The 24,089-nt window shown below is 35.4% G+C and overlaps 1 protein-coding gene across 1 annotated transcript in view; it reads left to right on the top strand.

Annotated features, from left to right (window-relative positions):
* Nucleotides 1-24,089, top strand: part of LOC123235266 (aminopeptidase O (putative)) — a 594,443-nt gene that overhangs the window by 548,378 nt on the left and 21,976 nt on the right. Inside the window, exon 13 of the mRNA XM_044661380.1 lies at nucleotides 2,161-2,277. Within this exon, the coding sequence (XP_044517315.1) occupies nucleotides 2,161-2,277 (117 nt within the window). The remainder of the gene's footprint in view (nucleotides 1-2,160; nucleotides 2,278-24,089) is intronic.

The raw sequence follows: 24,089 nt of genomic DNA, 5'->3' as shown, positions 1-24,089 counted from the left end.
CTAAGCAATTTTCCTGTCTCCATATTGCTGATTTTCTAGAATTATTGCATCCATACACAACTTGTATGTGTATGGTATACCTTGGTAAGAGGATTTTTGTAGCTTTTAAATTCTGCCTCAGACTATTCTTCTAGACAGATCTTCTCTGGGTACCAACCAAATCATACTACTTGCCAACCCCCAAACACTATGTGCATTTTCTGCCACTGTAATGATAATCATAGCTGATAAAACCTTAAGGTTGACAAAGTGTTTTACATAGATTTTATTGAACCTTCATAATAACTTTGTAAGGCACTATAGATATTATCAGTAATTTGTAGATGTGGAAATTGAGGCTCAGAGAAATTAAGGCACTAGTCCATGATTAAATGGCCAGGAAATATCTGAATCGAGATCTTTATGTCACCTACAGTACCTAGCCCAGGGCCTTGCATACAGTAGTCACTCCATGTATATTTATTTTTTTAAAGGAAGAAAGTATAGGGAAAAAGAAAAAGTAGCCCCAGGAGCCACCATCTTATATTTAACACCTCAAATTGTTTACTTTTTAAAAATCTCATAAACTTTCATTGTGTTACCTTACGCCTTAAAATTAAACTTTTGTATTTACAAGGCATTTCATGAACATCAAAAAGGTATAACTTCTAAAAAGTAAAAAGGAGGAAAGTGCTAGTGTTTCTGTGAGTCTTGGGGGCTCTTAAGAATTCTGTTCCAGCTAGAAGCATCCTTTTGCTTATCCTGATGGCCCACAATAGATGTGTTACTTTTCAATCCAAATCTTTGTGGAATACTCCAGTATTCCAATGGATTTGTGATCTCATTGGTGTGGTATGCTTCTAATACAGGTTGTAACCCATCTTTGCCAGCCTATGCTTGACTCTTGCCTGCGTTTTTTCATAAGTTTGCCATAGAGAATCCATCCAACAAGCTAGTGACTTTCCTTAAGTTCTCTTGATGTTCTCCTATGTGATGTCAGAAGAGCATGCAAACTGACCCATCCATTATCACTTGTTCTCAATTATGTCACCAACCGATATTCTCCATTCAAATTTATTTCTCTAATAACATGCTTTTCCTTCATAATTCCTCACTTGTAATGTATGGCTTCTTTATTCCTACCATGCCCTTCAGGGGATCCCTAATTTCAGTTTTTAAGAGATTATAGTATTACATGATTCACACCCATAAACCATTATCAAAAGAATATAGGCATTAAAAAGACGGGCCTTTGTTTCAAAAGTTCGAAGATATTAAAAGAAAATTAAAATTTCCCAAAGGCAATTCAACCCATTCTTTCTTCTGTTCATTTTTTAGCCCAGCTCAATGTCTATTTGTAATGTCTGTAACCATACATATGCTCTCCTTGCTCACACTCACATCGATAGAAAAGCTCTATGGATTATCTATCCAACTGCATTTCATAGACAGTGGAAGTTTTCTAACTCTTGAGTATATTTTTAAATGGACTTATCTATGAATAATTTATTTGTTTGTACAATATTATTGTTAAAGGAAGCTTTTATTGCAGCACTTACTCTCTATTGTGTCCCTTATGTTTTTGTTTCTACTTGCCTTTATTTTCTTGAACTGTCAAATTTTGTTTAAGATCAGAATCAGATATATATGCATTAGGAAAGTCCTGAGGCATAGTACTTGTATCCTAATATATTACATATTTATTTGCATTTCTCAGAATCTCATTTTTAGAAAAAAATGAATTGACAGACTCTTCCCTTCTGCTGTGCCAAAAATTGGGTGGGCTCTTGAAATAATATAGCAAAATGTCTTTTTTTTCTATTTCTTTGTCCTTCCCAGTAAAATATCATTATTTAACCTAGGCATTCCATAAAAGAAGGAACCTAATAAACCATGATAATGTTTCATTAAGATGAACATGGTTTTTATAATTTCTAAAAATAGAAATGAAATGAAAAGCCATGGAAAATGAGGCTTAATTAGGCCCTAGAATGGAGTCTTTCAGAATACAGACAATATAAATTCAGAGGTTTTACAAAAGTCAACTCTAAAGTCTCCCAAATTTTAGGCCCATACTATAATTATGCAGGTTATTCTAGACTTGTTGTCTGTGGTATGTTTTCATTTAATTACTCAGTAAACTAAGTTCTTTTCTCATAATACATTTTATTTTACTTTTAGCTTCTTCCAGACCAGCTGGTCTTACTTCTGGAGTCTCTGCTTGAGGAGAAGACATTATGTCCCAGAATTCTGCAGAGCCTAGAGAAAAAGTACCACCTCCGGGAGCAGGATGCAGAGGTAATTCATTAACAGGCCCACTGAGATATTTAAACAGAGTGTCTGCGATATTGGCTCGGAATGTTGGCATTCCATTAGAACCCTGGGCTATTCAAACTACTTTTTTCCATTAGCAAAAGCTGTAACTGTTTGCTTTATTTGTGAAGAAGGACAAGTAATAATATATGCCTTGCTTAATCTGTTTTCTGGTTGTGCTTGTCTATGTGCACTATTAACTTCCTTCATGTTACCTATACACTATGGCATTTTACTTAATGACGTTTTCACTTATTTGGCCTTTTTGAGGTCCCTAGCCATTTTCATAACTTAAATTATGAACACTCACATGCATATCCTCCAGGGATAATAAGCAGGCAGAGACAGAAAAGGGAGGATGTCTGTTCCATACGCATACATCATATCCTGTAATAATTTTGAATTATAAAGTTAGGGTGGGGTGTAATCTTGCAGGTTGGCAAAAGTGAGATGCTACACATTAATGTTACACATTAATGAATCTTCGACAGAATTTGTTAGAACTTGTTTGCATTTAGTTAGGACAGGAAGGGGACCATATGTAAAGGAAATGAAAACTAAAGCTAGCAAAGCTATGTTTGAAAAGTAAAACTGGACATTTGTGGGAAAACTAAATTATTTTATCCTTAAAATTATTCTTTGTTTAGTATATGATATTATAGAAATGGGGAATGAAGAATGCAGTGTAAGCCCTTAGGTGAATATAGTTTGTAATAGTTTAATATATTTCAGTAAATGTTGCAGCTGTTTAACTATCTTAGGAAGAAAATGAAGACAGTAAAAGGGGAAATCTCATGTGAAATAGATTTAAGATGGAATTCCCTGTAGCTATAAGAAAAGTGTGCTTATTAAGTACCACACCATTTCAAAGGGTCTAAATTTCCTGGATGAGTGAATAAACCTTCAAAAATTAACTGAGTTTGAATTGTGTCTAATTAAAAACTGCTCTGAATACTGCAGAAAGTCACCATGCCCAGTTTATCAAATTATAATTAGAGTTATTTGACAATGATTAAAATTGAAAGATATTTAGAAAAGTGATTCATTACTGTTAGATTAAAACATTGAGGTAGACATTGTAGTTCCTCTCAGAACATCCATATATTCAAATGTTAATTGAAAAACTTCAGGGCACAAGGATATAACTTTTTTTCCCAGTAAGTGCAGGCCAACATCTTAACTGTTGCTATTTATTTCAGCTTTTAAAATTTTGTTTATATGACTTTACAAATGCCAGACTGTTATTTTTAATTAGTGTTCAAACAGACATTGCTATTTATAGCAGTTAGGCTATATTTTAATCATAGCTGAATACCAGTGAAATGTCAGGATTCTATAATGGGCAGTGGACAAATTAAGGAGGTAGGATCAAAGCTGTCACTGTAGAGTTGCCATTTGATGCCAGGGAGTTGTGAGATGGCAGGTCTTTTCCTCTGCCTTTCTTTAATGATATAAAATGGTTCCTGGTCTTTTCATGATTGCCAGTTAAAGTGGATTTGTTATTCATAAACTTTAAAATTTTGAAGATCTGCTACAAAGTTTTTTAATCCCAAAAGTAAAATTGGGATGTCCAAAGTCACAACAATAATCTCCAACTTTTATTTCTCAAGGTGAAACTAAGTTCTGAGCAAACCTTTAATTAGTACATTACTAAGAATATGTTTTCATCAGGCATTAGTTCGTGGCCACACAATTTCCTTTTAAGGGAATGTTCACTGAAACAATGACATCCCTGAGCAAAAGATTTTTACATGTTTCAAAATCAGTGCCTCATTGAGATTTCCCAGGAATATAGGCCTGGAACAATAATAGGATTTTAGCCAACTGGGTTATTTACCCAAAACTTTGTTGGTTAAATGTAATCTTTTGAAATCCGCTGGCATTGAATTGTGTCGTCCCTTCCCTCTGAAGTTATAAAAGTGTTAAAATTTACTGACAAAAAACCTGAGCCTATTTGTCATTGGTTTAAAAATGTCATTAATACTATAACTTTATTTCAGTTGTGCCACCATGTTTCACTGATCTTTGATGCCCTTTTTCCAGTAGATATCCATGTTTCCTGGGTCACAAAAATCAGTTATTTTTACCTTCCATGCAGGTTATAAAAAATAGCAGAGGATAAGGATGAGCTTCAATTGAATGAGTATTTTAAAATGAATGAAAGTCTTTCCCTGCTTGCATTGTGGTAGTCTTTCTTTAGGCCACTGCACAAAATAGATCAAGCAATGACATTCAAATGAAACTGGAATAAAAAGGCAACACACCACCACCACCACCACCACCACCACCATCACACACACACTTCCCATTTCTGAACTTTAGTGTAGGGAAGGAGCTTTTGTATGTGTGTTTACACAGCCCCAATTCTCAATAAACTTTACAAAATTTATAAAAAAAGCTTTGATTATCAATTCTTTTAATTCCATCTCTGTTTTTGAAAGCATTTTTATTAGCTGAAGGATTCTTTTGACTGATATTTGTGAAAAGTTTATCATTATCTTTATCACTGTATATATAAGGCTAGTCTTGGGTTTGCTATCTCAGTATAGTTCCTGCCAGCTCAGTACATTTTAACAACCGATTATCGAGATATTAATCTTCATGGTGATACGTCTTCTTGAGTCTAGAATTACCAACTTCTGAATTAACATTGAATAATTTCCCACTTCTCTAAGATGTTCAATTAATGGATATGAAATCACCTCAAATTGTCAAGATGACCACCATGATAGAATAAAAAGTCCAAGCAGAAAGGAAGAAACTCTTCTAGCTGTCCTTCCTTTTCCTTCTCTCTTGAGTTTTCTTTCACTTCTCTTATAGGTGGTGGAAGATCCATCTCTGTGTTTGGGGCCTCACTTGGTTCCATTCAGTTCCCAGAATCCCAGTTCCTTTTAACCTTTTGGGGAAACTTTTATCTTTGGTCTAGTAAAAAACCTTTTACTATATTCTAAATTTCCCTGATCATTGAACTCAATTCAAAATACCTGGAACTTTCTGTGCTTTGAGCCTCCCTTGCCTTCTAGGCATTCAAGATATCTACCATACTTTTCCCATTCCTCAGCTCTGGTTATCAGAGATGGATTTTTGGTGGCTGTTCTTGATATGCCCTTCCAATACTTTTTCCCATCATTGTCCCTATCTCTGGCCCAGTACAGGTCAAACACCATAGATTTTTCTAGGACCTAGTAACTAGAGTCCAGGAACACAACTGACTCAAAGGTAGTATTTGTGACATCCCTCAATAGCCAAATATATCAGTTGATCATCTAAGCTCAGATGCTATCCTAAGAACAATGAGTAAAGGCCTAAGATAAGAAATAGGAATGGGACTGGGTACCCATCAAATCTGTGCCTACAAGACAATCTGTGACACCATTATAGTGACTGTAGGATAAAGATTGCATACTCTATAAAGTCATTGGTTCTGTATTTTCATTGTTTCAATTTTCCCTTTTGGCTTTTACTGAAGACCCTTCTTTAAGACCCCAAACCTGGTCACATAATCAAGGAGGAAGAGGTTTTCCAGACTGGTGAGCCATAGCAGATCCAGAGTTGTGCCAGGAGTAACAGTGGTAGTTCAGACAGATGCAAGGCAGGCTGTCGGAGAGGTGGAAATGCAGCAGCAATTACTTTTCCTTTTCTGGATGTTTATTCTCACTCAGTGACTATTTCCCCAGATGTTTTGGCATCTGTACCATAGAAGTGGTCTTTTTGTTGTTGTTGTTATTCTTGTTTTAGAGGGGGATGGAGTGGGAATGGGTGGGATTTAGGTGTTTGTGATATTTGTAATAAAGAGGAGAGCTTGGTCAGTAAGTATTACTGCCTTTTTCAGTTTGTCCAATAGCAGGATATAACATCTGTTGCTTAGGAGTTTTGAGTACATAATTATGGCCCTCTCCTGGAATCATCATCATAATGACATTATTATTATAGCATTGGCTCATCAAGTATTTACTGGCCATTAGCTGCTTGAATACTGTTCCATCCCAAGTCAGTCATTCATTTCTTCTGGCATATACAATCCTGACATGCCATGTTTTTTGAGTGAACTGTGGTAGGGTCAACTTTACTGTGTTTTAAGAGCATATAGTTAGCTTTTCAGTAGAATAATACTATATTTCACATTTAAAAGAGAATGAAAACAAATTGAGCAAAATGTGGTAATTCACACATCCCAGGCCATTTCATAGCTAACTATATAACTCCTTTTCACAAACAGAACAGTGTTACTTGGACTCTGACCTATTTTAGTAGCTTGTTGAACTACTGGGGAAAAAACTACTTTTACTTAGTGAATCAAATAATACTGTGACCATATAAGTGCCCCATCTTGTCCAAACAGAGCAGCAAGGCAGTAGGAAAAAATCCTTTCAATGGGAGAATTTTTCAAGCAACAGCCACAGGTGAGAATGATAAAGATTTAAGAGCTATTGCACATTTATTCCTTGCCACAAAAGAGTATTTTTCAAGATCTTCTTTTACCAAAATAAAAATTCTTTCCCTCTTATAAACTGTGAAAAAGTTAGCTGGGCCTCGAACCTGGATGAAATTAAATCTGAAATCTAATAATAGCCTTGATTTTTGAGTCCAAGATTCCCAGAACTGGCTAAGTACCTCCAGGCAGGTACTGATAACTTGTTGACCCAGCATCAGGAGGTATCAGTCTCTTAACTCCTTCAATTTAGAATGTATGATGGGGAAGGGCTTGAAATTTTTTTGTATAAAAATATATTAATAAAGTGTTTTATGTTAAAAGCAAAATGGTTACAGTGATCCAAAAAAAGGAATTTTCCAGAGAAAGAAAGGCTTATTAGTTGCTAAAGTTTAAATTACTATCAGATATTATTCTTCCTTCTCTAGAAATGAGAATGTTTTGATTGAGAGTTCCTCATTTCAGGGATGTTTTGAAAATGAGAGGAGTGTCTACATCAAATTACTCTGCTTTACCCAACATAACCTTTGTGATGCCTTCTCTTCTACTCTGTTTGACACTTAACTGTGCTGCCCTACTTTGAGAACTGATCTTCCTCACTACAGGATAAGGAAATTTAAATCTACCATTCTTTTGAAGTGAAGTAAAGCAGCTAGAAATCAGAGAACCATCACCCAAATTTGGTATTGGCAGCAGCAGTATCTAGCCTAGTTCACTTCCAGTAATCATTGTAGTCTTGCCTGGCCATAGAAACAAGCTGACAAGGAAAATAGTAAAGCTCTGGCCATTATTACTACTAATTTTTAATATGGCACTTTCATTTTTGGAATATTGTTTCTCTTAGTTTAATTCCAAGGTAATATAAATGTGATCTTAAGAATCACTAGGGTAGGCATATACAAACTTACTTGGAGGGGAAAAAAGAGCCTGCCACAGACCTCAAATAACTGAACTGTCTTAATCATTTTATGGAGGAACCAAGGTCATTTAGTAATAGCCTATGGGATAGTTTTTCCATTTAATAAATTTCCAGCACAGAAAAATCTCATTAATTTGGATTACATTTATTTGGAATAATTCATAATTTTTAAAATAGGTTAAAATGTAGTTTGGTAATATAGCAAGAGAAAAGAATGCTGGGCACATTTAAAAACATAAATGGCTGGGAACGTTTAGCCTATTTCACAGAATCATAGAACTTCAATATTCATTAGGACCTCAGAGGCCAGCTAGTCCAACCCATACCTCAACAAGAAGAAAAAAAAGAACAAATTTTTAATGCACTTTGAAAACATACAATTTATATACAGTTAACTATAAATATCAAATTACAGTTTCACTTCTAATAGAAAGAAGAGTGGGCTGGAAGCTGTGTTCCACTTAAAGCTCAGTCACTACCTAATTACAGGAGAAATCAACCAACCTCGTTCTCCATGTCTATAAAATGGGAGAGTGTGGGATTATATGATGCCTGAGATTTCAACTCTAAAATTTTAAAATTCTGCTCTATCTGCTTATTAGACTATCTCAGAAGGACTTCTAATTAACAACATCCTGGCAGTATTTTGTTAATATAGTTTATTATTTGATGTACTTGAAAACAATAAAATTATAATAGAAACAATTATATATATGCACATATATAGACCACTTGATGCCATCTTTTCTCCTTGCCCCATTAGTTTGAATCAGTGATATCTGACTGTGTCTTTATAAAACAAACTCTTTGTCTCCTTTAATTTCACATGCAGTCTGTTTGAACCACATTTTCTGTGGACTTGTTGGGAAGAGACTTCTGAAGAAGTGTTCTAAGTATTGAATGGTCAGAGTTTAAACATCTTCCATCATTATTTAGTCCTAAAGTAGTCAACTGCTGATGGAGCCTTTTTTTCACTTCTTGCCTCTGACTTCTTTTGAGGAACAGCTATAAAGTAGTCACTCTGTAGTCAGCCTGTTGGCAGCCAATTCACAAATAGCCCCATCCCTGCTAACTAAGTCCCTGTCACTTGGTTACAGAGCCATAGGCATGTAACCAGAAAGTTGGATGGCCACCTGTAGAGACATACTTGGCTCTTTCAGGGCTCCTTCCAGTGTAAAAGAGAGAGAAGGCTATACTTGGAAGATATGAAAATAAGAATCTTTCATGTAATTGGCCTGCTTTATGGGGGGGGGGGGAGATTGCCAGCTATAATAGCAAGTAAATCAAGAGAAAACATTAATAAGTAAGGAAAAGGCTGTTTTACTGTTGAAGAGTACATTTTACACATATCTAACACCATCAATAATACTGGCCTAGTTTTATTCTTATAAAGATGTTTTCATGCTTACAAAGTCAAAAAGTCATCTCTTGAAGGTCCTTCAAAAAAGAAGTCTAAACTCTGAGGTGTATCAGTTTGCTTCTAATTGGATTTGACTCCAACCTAAGAGTCAGTGAAAAATGCATCTCAGACCCTTTTGTGTCAATAAGAACCTCTCTGGTTTATGGTTTATTGGAAGGAAAATTCCACACCAATAAAAATTAGAATATTTAGAGCCCAAAGACTACATGCATGCTGTTTCAAGGCAAGGAGTCTTTTATGTCAGCTTTTTCTGGATTTAATTTAGGCTGAATATGACGTGGATTATGGTCTGAATGACAAGCTTTTAAAATTTTTTTCTAAGTCTTAAGGAATATTATAAGAAGTAATATTATGCTTTTAACTATTAGTTCTATCTCAGAACTTCAAAACTATTCTGCACGTAGAAGTTGTCATATAATTCTGGACCCATTTCTTTAGGTTCTGGTTTTCTTTCTTAACTGTGGAGGATTCAGAAATGTAAAACACAACACCCTACTAGATTTAAGTCATTGATTTCTTCATTTTGCTGAGATTTTTTCTTCTTTTCATTTTGCTATCTTCCCTTTCTTCTCTTTCCCACCTTGGATCCTCAATTACTTTTTGGTAATCTTCTTGAAAAATAAGCCCCAAATAATGTTAGAGTTTTCTTATAGGGAAACTTAAAAAAGGGGGAAAAAAAGTGTACGTCTTTCTGTCAGTCAAATCAGCACCATTATTAATGTTTAAGGGAGAGTCCAACTGCCTCCCTCCTCTGATGCCCTCCCCCCCTCCCCTCCCTCTCTCTCTCTCTCTCTCTCTCTCTCTCTCCATATATAAATATATATATATATATATAATATATTTCAAATTTGTTGAAACATATTGTATTATGGGGCATAATGTTATTGCCTACTTATCTATCCCTGCTACTGAGGCTTGTGGATTGCTTGAGTTCAGGAGTCATAAGCTGTAGTAAGGCTAAAAACTTTTAGGTGTACACACCAAGTCCTGCACCAATATAGTGAACCCCTAGTACTATGTTGCCTAAGTGGTAGCAAACCGACCCAGATCAGAAATTAAGCAGATCAGAACTTATGTAAAGCCAATCTCTAGTATCAGACCCATATGGGGCTATTGTATTTCCAAACTTAATCTAGGAAGGGAGACTTGCCCCCCCTTTTTTTCAACACTATAACTGAAATTCAAATAAATAGAAAGTTTTTCACCTTTTGATGCTTTGTACTGAAATCTAGATATTGTCACTTAAGAAAATATTTGTCTATTGACAAATTTATGTTCTTATCAGAACCAATTTTTCCAACAGTGGCTTAATTGCATTTAATTTAGCCTTTGAAACTGTGGCCATGAAGTAGTGGCACCTTGGAATCTCCACAGAGAAACATTTGTGCTCATGAAAATTGTTCAATAGTCCTAAAAATAGGTAGAACTAAGACTAGAGTCAGCTTTGTGCCAGAAATTTTTAATAAACCACAAAGCAGCAAATATACTGATAGGTCAAATACTAGAACTAAAGGAGAACAACTTTTTGTTCGTGCCAGTGAAAATACATTTTTATGCTTATTTTTTGGCAAATTGTTACCAAACATTTACCCCTAAAGGAAGAAAGAACCTTGGAGGAACACAGGTCTCTAGATGAGGTAGTATAAAATTTTATCTGCCAAGGGATGTCTTTGAGGATAAAAACTGTGCAACCAGCCTTTGAATAAAGCAAGCAACTAGTAATTTCATTTCAGGATGAAAATAAAATATGGGAATTGGCAATGTGATGCCTCTTGAAAGAGATCTGCTGGTACCCTGTGCATCTTCCATATAGTGTATTACAGACATTCATCCTTGTGCCAGTTTGCTACAAGTACCTTCTTAAGTCCTGCCCAGGTGCAAAGAATCTTGTTTGTTCAATCTTCTTCATTGGACTAAAATCAGATTACAGGTATGAAGCATTGGTGCTCCTTCAAGTTAGCTTGTTTCAAAGGTTACATAGGGATAGGGACTAGACTTGTGAATTGCCAGGCAAGGAAACTTCTCTTGCTAATGCAGTTTGGCACTTTCTTATAGTTTATAGTCTTAGAGAGCTGGCTACAGCACTGAGAATTTAAGGGGCTTGCCTAGGACCACATAGCCATTATGTGCTGCAAGTAAGACTTGAACTCAGAACCTCTTGGCTCTAGGACCAGCTCTCTGTCCACTATACCAGACTGTCTCACATGAACATCTCTCTCAAGTGATCCAAGAAGTATCTATATAAATCTGACTTGCCTCTAGTAAATATCATAACTTAATGTATTAAGTTAAAGTAAGTTCAAGGTAGTAAAACTATTGCATACTTTAATTTTTCTTTCAGAGCTTTGAAGCATAAAAGATATTGGAGAGGAGAAGGAAAAGATTAGTCTCATTTTCCTCAGGAATGTCATCCTTTTAAAAATATGTGTCTTGACATTGAGAGGATGAAAATCTTTTTTGCTAATGAGAATAGCTCATATTTTTATATGTGGATTATGTATTTAAAGTTAACAAAAGCATTAGTTAGTATTCCATTAGTTATTCCCATTTTACAGATGAAGAAATTGAGAATAAAGTTAAGTCCAGGATTCACTGCAGATTTCATTCCAGATATTCTAACTTTTTTGTTTGTTTGCTTTACAGTTTTTTTTGTAGTAATATTTTCTTTTCCCCCACTTACATGTAAAAAACATTTTTTAACATTCATTTTTAAAAATAAAATTTGCGTTCCAATCTGTTTCCTCCTCACCTTCCTCACTCCTTCCCTATCTTCTTCCCTCCCTAAGATGGTAAGCAATCTGATATAGATTTTCACATGTCTTCACATATTGTAACTCATAAGTGTTGTGCTCTTTCCTCTACATTATGGACCCTTTTATTGTGTTGTGCAGCATTTAATGAATAATTGAAGAACTATTTTTATAGGGTCGCTATTTATTTTCTGGGTTTTCCCCACAAAAGACCTTCATAAAATGGTCTAACAAAGGGGTTGAAAACATTATAGTTGAAAAGAAGCAAACTTGGTATATTCTAGCAGGGCAAGTAGTTTTTAACTCATAGTTCATTGCCCTTCTACTTCTCTCCTCCTGGCCTCATTGGTTCTTTGGTTCTTCCTTTGGTGGTATTTTGAGATACAACTTAAGGAGTGTGGAATAATGGGGATTTAAAAAAAAAAGTTGGAGTCTCTGAATCCTGATGTCATTACTTACTAGTTATGTAAGCATGGACAAGTGAGTTAGATTTCTAAGTTTCCTCTATAAAATGGTAATAACAGTACTTGCCCAACTCACCCAAGAAGAAACCATTTTGTTTACCTTAAAAGTGCTGTATAAGTGTGAGTTGTACTCGTTTAGCCAAAAACTTAGCCAATAGTGTCTACCTCTCACTCTCCATGCCTCTCCTACATTCATAACTTTTACATGGGAAAAAATGAAAGTAATAAGTTATATAAATTCTTTTTAACTTTGCTCTGAACCTGAGTTTTGCCTCAGGTTTTACAAAAGAAGGTTGAATTACCTCCTCCACTTAGACACACATTGTATATGACTGTAGCATTTTTAGACCCCTCTGGCCTTTCCATACCCAGAGGTCAAGATTCCAAGATAACATTAGTTGTAGTTTCATCTCCTTTTCTTGACCCTTTCCTGCCCTCTGGTGGAAGTATTAATAAACAGTTAGAAGATTCAGAAAGGAGAAATTAAGCTAAATGGGGCTGTAGTTAGCTACAGAATACTTACAACATACCTGTATAGGGGAAACGATATTTTAAATTTACATATTGATTTCTAGGTAAACATTGATCAAAAAGTGTTCTAGTATTCCATTACTACATAGGTTTCCAACTCTGGTTTTATCTACTATAATTAATGCCTGAATGTATTTCACAGATTCCAGAAAATATAATGGACATTGTTTCTAGGAATTAATGCTGCTGCTTCTTCCTAGTTCACATAAAATATTTTCCTAGGAAAGTGTTGGAAGGAATTGGGAAAGGTGTTGCCTTAATTTTCATATTGGTGAGAGAGCCTTACTCCTTTAGAATTTTCAAGATGCTAACCTACTCTCATCAACCTAAAAATATTTTAAAATTTCTTGAGAGGAATAAATTGGGATTTCATTTGTGCTTACTTGCATCTCAATCTCTTCTGACTTTCTATAAGAAATTTCACCACTTAAGGATATGAAGAGGAGATGCAAGTTTGAAAAAAATGTTTAGGGGTTGGGGGCAAGTGGTAACTCATTTGTTTCAAAATAGCAGACTGAACTACAAATCAATTTTAAGGTCTAGCTTTAATGCTTATTGGACTGTCCTAATATAATCATAATCATAAAATTACAGAGTTGTTAAAGTCTTCAGGATCCAATTGATACAATCCATATTGAAGCAAGAAATCCCCTCCATTACTTTTCTCCACAGCCATGTCTATTTTTGTAAAGCTTTGATTTTTAGGACTTGTTTTCCTAGATTAAGTCAGAACAGATGCTCCTGCCCCTTTCAACTATTGTTCCTGACTCTACCCTTCTGGTTCAGTGAGAACAAGTTTAATTCCATTTCTGCTTGTTGGCCCTTTGGATATTTGGGGTTAGCTCCTTAAGGGTCACCCTGCCCTCAGGCTCTCCTTTACTCCCAAACTGATGTGCCTGAAGCACTGACCTTTTTTCTTTCCTCCTTACAAAACTCAGGATCATAGAGCTGGAAAACCCTTAAAATCATCAAATTTGACCCACTTCTTACAGACCAAGAAAGGAGAGCCACAGAGGTTAAATAATTCACCCAAGATCACACAAATAGTAAAGAGTAGAAACAGTCTGCAAATCTGTGTCCTCTTAACTCCAAAGCTACTCACTGCTCTTTCAATTACATGATGCTTGTCTTTCAGATAAAATAAGAACACTATGTTCTCCTGGGCATTGAAAGCCTTTCACAGTTTGGCTCCACACTCCTTTTTCTGGGTTATTAAATGTTATTCTGTTGTATGCCATTGATGTTCCATTCAAACTGTCCAGTTTGTTCCCCATACCTGACATTTTACCTGAGATTTCATTCCTCATCTCTGAAACTTTGTATGGACTGCCCCCCCCATGCCTGGAATGGGCTTGCTCTTCACTTTTATCTAAGTAAGATCCCACTCTTCCTTTAAGCCAGCTTAAAAGCCATTCCTATATAAGGACTATTCTGATTCTCCCAGTGATAAATCCTTTCCCACAAGAATTTCTTTGTATGTGTTCTTCTGCATACATATTGTTTCCCAGAATAAAATGTAAACTTCTTGAGGATTAGGACTATTTTTTATTTAGTCTCTCTGTCTCCAGTTCTTAGCACAACAAGTAGTAAGCCTTTAATAAATGCTTTTAGATGGAGGCCAAACATGCCCAGTTATACATCAGTCCATTTTCACATGGCATTATAGTAATCATCTTCACCATCCTGGTCGTTTTTATCAATGTCCTTCCTAACACCAACCACAATACTCAGACTGACTGAGACAAAGGACAGCATTATATCTCTAGTCCTCAATAGTATGCCTCTCTTCATTTAACCTAAGATCGATCACATTTTCTTTTCTGTTAATCACCATGTCCCATGGTTGATATATTGAGTCTTCATTAGTTTTTTAGCCATGACTCCTATATCTGGTTTTGCCTATTTCTCTGCCTTGTCCACAAGAAGAACATATAAGATCTTCACATGCTTTGCTAATATCTAGGCTAACTTATCTAAAAAATTTCCTGATTTACCATTCTAATACTCCTGTCAAAAAAGGAAATGAGTATATTCTGTCATGACTTAGGTTCTTGAAAGAGCCATGGATGGCTCTTGGTGGTCACTGCTTCCCTTTCAAGTGGTTAGCTAACCATCTCTTTAATGATACATTCTAAAATTATGCAAGGAATTACAGTCAAAACCATTGCTATATAAAGATCTGCTAAAGAGCTATTTTTTTTCTTCCCTTTTTTGGAAAATCATGATAAAGTTTGCTTTTTTCAGTCCTGTGGAATTGTTCCCATTCTCCAAGATTCTTTCTCAGTAAATGGCATTCATCATGTTTTTCAGAGTGCTGAGATGTAATTATCAAGACCTGGTGATGCAAATTCATATTGGACAAATAGGTGTTTTCTTACTTTATCAACTTCCTATTAACCATTTTTGTTGGGTCTTTTCAGGTAACAGAGTTTGTATTTATTGGCAGAGAAAAGTGAAGCAAAAAGAGTTATAACTATTATTGCTTTCTCCCATTGATTGTTTTCATCATCTTCATCCTAATAAAGATGTCCCTTCTTTGATTCTCTTCTTTCCCCCAATCTAACTTTTAAAAATATATTCTCTTTTTGTGGTTAAAACTATAAAAGTCTATCTTAGACAAGCCAATAAAAGGACAATTCTTAGTTGCTGAGTTTGAAAGGGAGACCTCACTTTGGTCAATAAAACATTTCTTCCTGTTTCCTAGGTAGCCATTTATTTTAAAGTTGTTTTCTGCCTTTTGGGCCTACACTTTATATATTGTTTTGTCATTTCATGGCACACTGGGATTTGGGAGGGTTATGTAAAAGGACAAAAAAAAATACCACTAAGAATGGGAACTAAAAATAGACTGGTTATTTGCTCAGACCATCCACAAGAGCCAAAAATCATTGGCACTCATTTCTACTTTTGTGGTCTGGCCCATGAAAGTTTGAGGTAGTTTGCAGAACCCAGATTATTTTCTGGACAAAGTATTTTTCTTCCACTTCAGTGTTTCTGCTGCTTGCTACCTGAGGGCAGGAAAAGGGAAGAAAAATGTATTGCTATAAAAACCTTGGCTTTGGTTTTGTAAAAACATCTATAAAGCCTCACTGTGTGTGTGTGTGTGTGTGTGTATTTGCATAGCTGTGAGCATATTGGGGGAATGTAAAATTTAAAACACACATTAGGAAGAAACTCAACAACCTGGAGCAATTTTTTCTGATAACTACAGCTTTGAGACTTTACTAATGTTTGTGTTCGTAGGTACAACCATTTTAATATAATTATGAAGAAAAACATTTCTTTATGGAGACCCACTAAAAATACATTTCAAAAATGAACTGCTTGATCTGCATTTTATTCCACTAAGTTTTGAACTGCAAAGATCTGCTTTTTCCTGATCCAACTAGCTTTACCCACATGCTGGTCAAACATGATACCCTCTCTGAGCACAACAATCTCTCTAGGCACCACAGTGAACAAATTGGCTAGAATCCACCAGCCATAGTTAATCCTTTCTATGTTACTTTAGTTCTAATATCATTATTCATCTTCTGAGTGATAATATCAATTAGAACAAATCTTCTTTTAATCTCAGTAATCTAAATTTTGATACCTTTGAGTTTTAATATAAAATTTTTAATTCTTTAGCTCCTAAAGGTAGAAGGTTAGTTGAACCATTTGTGTTAGCAAGGAAACATGCTGAACTGAGGAAAATAAAAAGGAATATCTGGTACTCTATCCATTGATCAGTGTTGTTTTTGTATTGAATTTCTAGCATGGTCATCATTTCCCCCAGAGAGTTTGCAGAGGGCTTAACCTCTAAGTATGAGAGAGAAGTTGAGGCTCCATTAACCCTATTTATATTTTAGCCTTTCAGTTGAGAAGGTTAGGTATACAGTTATGAATAATGCTTGAGGAAAAGTATTCAGGATTTATTTTTTCCCCAATTTTCAGCCACTCTTTTTAGTATTTGATAAATGGAGTAGTATGATAGAATTAAATGTCACTAACTTTCTTTGAAAAAGAGAGATGAATCTATCATGCCCTCTTCCTTTCCTGAATCCCACTGGCTTTTCCCTGAGCCTGCCAGTCTCAGACAAGTGCCTAAGGCTCAGTGACCCTGGTCCTTGCACTACAACTCCACATTGAAGACTGTACCATTATAATTCATTAACTACCTGCAAAGGGAACTTGTGAAACCGAAGGGAGTCCTTTTCTCCCTGTTTAGAGTTCACTTCAGAGCATGGCATAGTGTCTGAGTTCTGCCCTTGCTCAGGTGCTAACTTTGATGGCCAACAGCTTGGCTGCTATTCTGGCTCCTCCCTGAACTTGGCTGCTACGGGTTCTGGTTATCAGTGGGACCTCTGTGATGATACTTCTGTCTCAGTGCACTTCACCCAAAGTCAGGAAAGAAAAAACAGCAGAAACAGAGGCATGTGGAACCCAGGCAGGGAGGTAGCTTCCCATACCTGGCAGCTCCCACTGATTTTCCTTACTTAAAAATTACCAGGAAAATGATGTACTTGGAAGTTTTCACATGATTATTAATTTTTAATTTAATAGCCAATCAGAATGTTTTTTGTCAAATCTGACCTCCAGCACCCACTATCTGGGTGACCTTGGACAAGTCACTTCACCCTGTTTGCCTCATCTGTCAAATGATATTATGACATCCTGTATGTGCCTTGAACTTTCACCCTTATCCCATTGCACTAATGTATTTCTAGCCAGTTCTTTCACCAACCTTCATCTCATTCCATTAAGAGTTGCTGATAAAATAGTAACTTCTGTATCCCAAATTTTGATAATGGAGTGTAGAATTCTGGACTTGGAGTCAGGTTCAAATCCTGATACTAATATTAACTACATGACATGAATCTTTCTCAGTTTCAATTCCCTTATTTGTAAAATGGGAATAATTATTTTTATAGTACCTACTACCCCTTAGAGTTGTTGTGAAAATCAAATGAGATTATGCAAAGTATTTTGCAAGCTTTGAAGTAGTATGAAAATCTCAGCTGTTCCATTTTGGGGATGCCACCCCCTTTTCCAAGAAGACAGCAGTTCCAAAGTGGAGATGGTCCTGACCAAATCCAGATAGCCAGATCCGGTTATGTGGCTCACTGATTGCTCTTTTCTATGAATGATTGATACTAATGTGGGAAGCTGCTAGTGATTTATCAGTCAAAAATTATATTATTAGGGGCATCTGGGTGGATCAGTGAATTGAGAGCCAGGCCCAGAGACGAGGTCCTGGGTTCAAATCTGCCCGCAGACACTTCCCAGCTGTGTGACCCTGAGCAAGTCACTTGACCGCCATTGCCTAGCCCTTACCACTCTTCTGCCTTAGAACCAATACACTTGGTTCTAAGGCAGAAGGTAAGAGTTTAAAAAAATTATTATTATTAAAAGTGTTCTTAATATTGGGTGATGATTTGGTGGTTCCAGTGACTACTAACACTGTCATACTTTGAAAAAAGATTAGGCTATATATTATTTTCAGAAAGCATTTAATATATGCTATCTAGGGATGAAAGTATTAAATCAAAATACATGCTTTGGGTTCATATAATCATATGAGGGGCTACTTCTTTTGACAGTAAGAATTTAGAGAAGGGAAGGTTATTTTTCTCCCTTTTAGAAAGATATTGTTCAGAAAAATGCATTTCTTTTTTCCTGATGATTCGAGTCTTCCTCTAGTTCATATAAAATCTGATTAAGTAAATTTGCTTTTAGCATCCATCACATCAATATTTTCCACTTAACATTGTTTATTCATGAGTATTGTACCTTAGCTTTCAGTTTTACAATTGAGATGTATGCGTGTGTTTTCACATAAATCTTTACCAAATTCCAAATGGTACAAATTCCAAAATTTTGAATTCCAAACCAAAAATGAGCTTTATAAAAAATTGAATTTTATCCACTATCATAGGATCAAAGATAAAGCGGGAAGAAACCTTGAAAGGTCACCTAATCCAACTCCCTCATTTTACAAATGAGGAAACTGAGACCCAGGTTGGTTAAGTAATTTGCCTAAGGTCACACAGGTAGCAAGTGACCTCATGTAATTATTATCATAATGACTCCTAACAGCTCAGATACTGATCTCCCCATACTAATTTTTCACTAACCATAGCAACCATGTCAGGTTGGTAAATTCATGACACATGCCTCAAATGTCAGGAGTTCAGTAGATTCTAAATAAAAGGTTTGGGGGCAATTTGCTCAACAGCAGCTAATAATAGCAATAAAAACAACTTGCATTTTTTACATTTACAATTAAGACTACAAACAGATATGCCCAACTTTCTGATAGCTAGTTGAAAATAGGAATTGCAATTAAGTAGTTCCAGGTACAATGTTCTTTCTACTGTTACATGCTACCTGATTAAAAAAGAATGTAGCATTTGGCAAAGGAATGGTAGTCTATCAGCCAATTTAATTGTAATGATTTTAAATTATAAACTTATAACATCTTTTGGAACACTAACAAATCAAGGAGATGAATATATGAATTTAGTTCAACATGTATTTTGTACTTTTTGTGTTTAGAGCCATAAATATTGTTACTGAATTTTTAGAAAGAACATTCAGTGGTTACTTTTAATCGTAGGAAATGACCTAGTTTCAAATCTAGCAGACACTTCCTAGCTGTGTGACCCTGGGCAAGTCACTTAACCCCTATTGCCTAGCCCTTACCACTCTTCTGCCTTGAAACTGTGGGTGAAAAATCCCCTACCTACTTATATAAGGATTAGATTTTAATGTTAGCAGTAGTCTTGAGATAATCATAATTGTAATTCTAAGATAGTATGTCATGGTTTTAGTAGGGTTTTTGTGATTATTCTAGAATAAGGATCAAGGTTTTGAATTAAGTAAATAACTGCTTTAGCATAGGCCTTAATGTCAGTCCCACCCTTCAAAGTTGCTATATTGTGCTATATCAACAATAATCATGGTCTTAAAATAGGCCTGACCTGGGGTTTGATGCCTGGTACCACCCAACACCACCATCCACTTTTTTTCCTTTGCGTCACTAGTCCAGGCTCCACTGCTCTCCCCCCTTCCCCCTTTTCCATGACTTCTAACTCATCATCAAGGTACTTCTTCTACCAATGAGAAGTATGTCCTGATCTATTTTTGACATTGCATTTTTAATTTGGTATATACGTTGTGATATTCTTTGAGGTATATAGGAAGGTCTCCCACAGTGCTTGGGGGTCTTTTGGTCTTGATCTGAAGCCCAGCTTTATTGTGGGACTTGGTCCTCTCATAATAAACCTCTTTCTTTTTGGCTTGGAGACTCAGTTTCACTAAATTGCATTTCTGTGGTTTGAAAGTATACAAACAGAACCAATACACAGTATTGATTCTAAGATAATAAAAATCACAGGAAATGACTCTAAAAGATACTTTATTGTTATTTTTTATAATTTTCTTTTTATTATTAACTAGACAAATATCTATATAAACACCATTAAATTTTTTTAAATGGATTCTAAACAAAACTAAATTTCTGTTATGTACAGTTTGATTTTTCAAGGTGTATATTGAATTTAAAACAGGGCCAAAAATCATCCTTCTTGTCAAAAACAAATGCAGGAAAAGATTTGAGGAGCTGAATTTCCTCTCCACCTTTTCTTGTCATTTCCAGCCACCCAGGGCAAGTGATTCTATCTCTTTCTTTGATCCTCCTTCCCCCCTCCTCCCCTGCCCCAATAGGCTTTAAAACAAACAACCTTTTTGTTTGTGAGCTTTCCTTGTTTGTCTCAGGGCATTCTGAGACTTAGCAGTCCTGACTGTTTTTCCTGCATGTCTCAGAACTGAGATTTAGCAGTCCTGACACTATTCTGCCCAACAGGACCATGTCATGGTTTTTGCTTCTCTTGTTTTTCCATTTCTGGTACTTCTGCTTGCTTTTAACCCCTAAATGTCTTATTTCATCATCATAGTTAACTTTTCTTATTCTATCTAAATCTGTGATAACATCTACATGCATAAAATGATTAAATATAGAATCAATGTTTTCACTGTTGAGCTGAAATCATAGACTAAAGAAAAATATGAAGCCTAACCATTGTAAATTTAAAGTCCAGATACATAGAAATGTATATGTGTTCATTCTCGTTCTCTCTCTTTCTCTCTCTCTCTCTCTCTCTCTCTCTCTCTCTCTCTCTCTCTCTCTCTCTCTCTCTCCCCCTTTAAATTTAAAGGATTTGTACTCTTTAGTATATTAAGGGATATTTAAATGTTTTCTTATGCCTAAAAGGAAGGGTAATATGTGAAGTTCATGAAAAGATTGTTTAGTTTATAATTTCAGTCTCTCCTCCTGTTGATCATCTAAGAAGCTGACTGGTATTGCTGTCTATAATTCTTAATTTAAACAATTGAACCAGTCAGTGTATACTAAAGTTTGTTGATGAATTCCTTGTATATCTGCATTGGGTTTTTTCCCCTTTTCTTACTTCAAATAGTATTGTTTCTCTTTGGTTCTTCATAATATTATTCATCTTATCTTCCTATCCCTCCTGGACATATTTCTTCTATAAAATTTCATTCCATGGGATCCTATACCTCCATTCCCTGAACCCTTTGAAATCAACTCTTTCTAAATGTAGCATACAGGTCAGCCGAAAAGCTCTCTTCCATTTCTCTCTCACAAATTATAAGATAAAGTAGTTAGTGTGCCACTCATAAACAAGTTTTAATCATTTATACCTCAGCAACCATTTCCATCTTTTTTTTTTCAGATAATCAGAACCATAATAGAAATTCTCTCCCTTTACTTTTCGAGAGATGAAATTATCATTAAAGCAAATCAAGAAATTATTAGCTGTTCTACTTTTAGTAACAGTTGTCTGGATAAGTTAGGTTCATGTCTCTGTTCTAGTCTTAAGATCTGTTTCCCAAGACTCATCTTTTTTAGGGAGGTGGAGAGGAGTCAAAATTTTCCACCTGCCAAATCTCAAGTCTCAATGATTCCTTTCAGGTCAGATCTGCCTCCCCTTGGAATCTCTTGTTTAGTTTCATCTTGCTTTTAACATTGTACATTTGTGCATGGGCAGTTGAGACAATGGATGGTATTTGCTAGTTTCTTTCTTGGATATTGTCTTTAGGAAACTTAATGGGTGTGCCTATCTTTACCTTGTAACTTCTTTGGAGGCGGGGGGGGGGGGGCATCTAGCTTAGTGTATATGTAGAGACAACTTTCTCTCTGCCCATTTCTTTTCTGCTAAAAGCCCTTTTAATTAGAGTTGCAAGATTCTAAGTAAATGCATTTTCTAGTACTTAAAGAAAGTTTAGCTCCTACAGGACCTGAATTTGGATTGCTGGATTCAAAGCCCATAATGCTTACCTTCATAACACAGACTCTTAATTGGGAATATGTAGTATGACTTGATGGAATTTACATTTGATAAACACATTGGAGAAGAAAGCAGAATGTTTACTCTTATCTTTAAAAGTGTCCCTTTTTTGACCTGAAGTGGTCGAAACAAAATTAATGTTAATTCTCCTTAATCTCTTAATATGTCATATAGCCTTTTGAGAAGAGATCTGGTGGGAAAGATCAGTCTTATGAAATTAAACAAATTATTAAATTTGTACTCTGAGTAGATTAGGAATCATAGCACTGCATCCACACTGTTGAGCACTGTTGATTTGTTATTACAAACAATCTGTACATAATTATAGCCCTGAACCCTAGGTACTTAGCTAGGGAATCCTGTTTGCTTTGTACCTACTTTGCAAACACCTAGGGCTTTAATGCAGGTCCCTTTCAACTGCAGTAAATTAACCTTAAAGCAAAATTAAATCTGATCGGGTCATACACATTTAAAAAGTAGGTTTGCTCATTGTGGTGGTAGAATTACTTACTTCCATAAGCCCTGAACTCTTTTTGTTTTGTTTTTGTTTAGAGGTTTAATGAGTGGACACCTACTAACTCCCAACACTCCCTGTTCCACTGTTATATGTCCAACAAGGAGGCACATGGAATTCTATCTTCCATGTTTGTGCCTGAAGAGAACTCTGAGGACTGTATCGCATCTTGCCCTACTTATTAAATTAGCAACCTTTAGTTGATCGATATAAATGTAAAAAAAAATTATTTCCGACAGAGTATTAAGTTTTTATCTTTAAGTAAGCCCTGAACTTTTAATTTTCAACTTGAGATGTATTTTAAATGGGACCCTTAATGATGTTGAATAGTCTCCCCAGATCAATTTCCTCAGTATACAGTTTTCTTTTCTTCATTACATTTAAAAAATCAAAAGTCTTTTAAAAAAAAACAATGAAAACTTGCAAACAAGTAGAATAGGGTACCTCACTTTCTTCAGAAAACTTTACCAGTTCATTATGCAATGTAATTTCCTAAATTGTGGAAAGAATGCAAGTAGTTCAGAATGAAGTATTGTGAAAAGGTTAAAAAAACGAGTTCGGGCAGAGAGGCCCAATTAAGGGTGTTAGAAGATCCAGGCAAAATGAGAATTTCATCATTTACAAAATAGAAATATGGAAATCTGCCTGATTCACAGATTCAGGATTTCAAATAATACCTACCACCTCTCAAACCCCTCTTTCTCCTTTCTCTCCTCCCATTTCAGCTCAGGGATTTAAGAACTTTAGCACCCAAGACATTCTTCCTCTTATAATTAGAAGAAATTGACTGAACATTAGGAAAAAGAAGAGTTTTGAAGATAAACTAAGCAGCTTTATGAAGCACTTTAAATTGAGAAGAAATATCATTTCATTTCTAAATTTGTAGCAGAATAGATGACCAATGGATTTGAAGAACTTTGGACTAATGTGTTAATTTCTTTTTCTGGAGAACAGAATTCCAGAATTCTAACAAGATTGTATAAAAATCATTAATCAAGGGCAGCTCATCTTTATTATCCTAAAGTTAGAAATTTACTGTGTATTTGAGCACTACTAATGATGTGATGGATACAAAAAGAGCTACAATAGCTCAGGAGAACATTTCCTATGCTATTGTCTAATTTCTCTTACCTTATGAGCCTGAAGGGATATCAGCTTAGATTGTAAGTATTTCATTTATTTTATAGGATATAATGATTTTACAAGACTTGGGAAGGTTAGTTTTTATAGAGGAAAAAATAGGCTATATTGATAATGATCTTAGAGGGATTTTTAGTTAAATAGGTTCTAGGGTATATTGCAAGCTGAGGTACGCATTGAAAAGGTCACTTCTTGCATAGAAACAGAATATAGAACACCGTAATAGCCACTGTGAATCAAAATAAGACAATTCCAAATGATCATTCAGAGAGAGAAC

The sequence above is a fragment of the Gracilinanus agilis genome, chromosome 1, assembly GCF_016433145.1.
Source record: "Gracilinanus agilis isolate LMUSP501 chromosome 1, AgileGrace, whole genome shotgun sequence".
Lineage (NCBI taxonomy): Eukaryota > Metazoa > Chordata > Mammalia > Didelphimorphia > Didelphidae > Gracilinanus > Gracilinanus agilis.
Note: the sequence above shows the minus strand (reverse complement) of the source record. Positions and strands in the feature narration are given on the sequence as shown.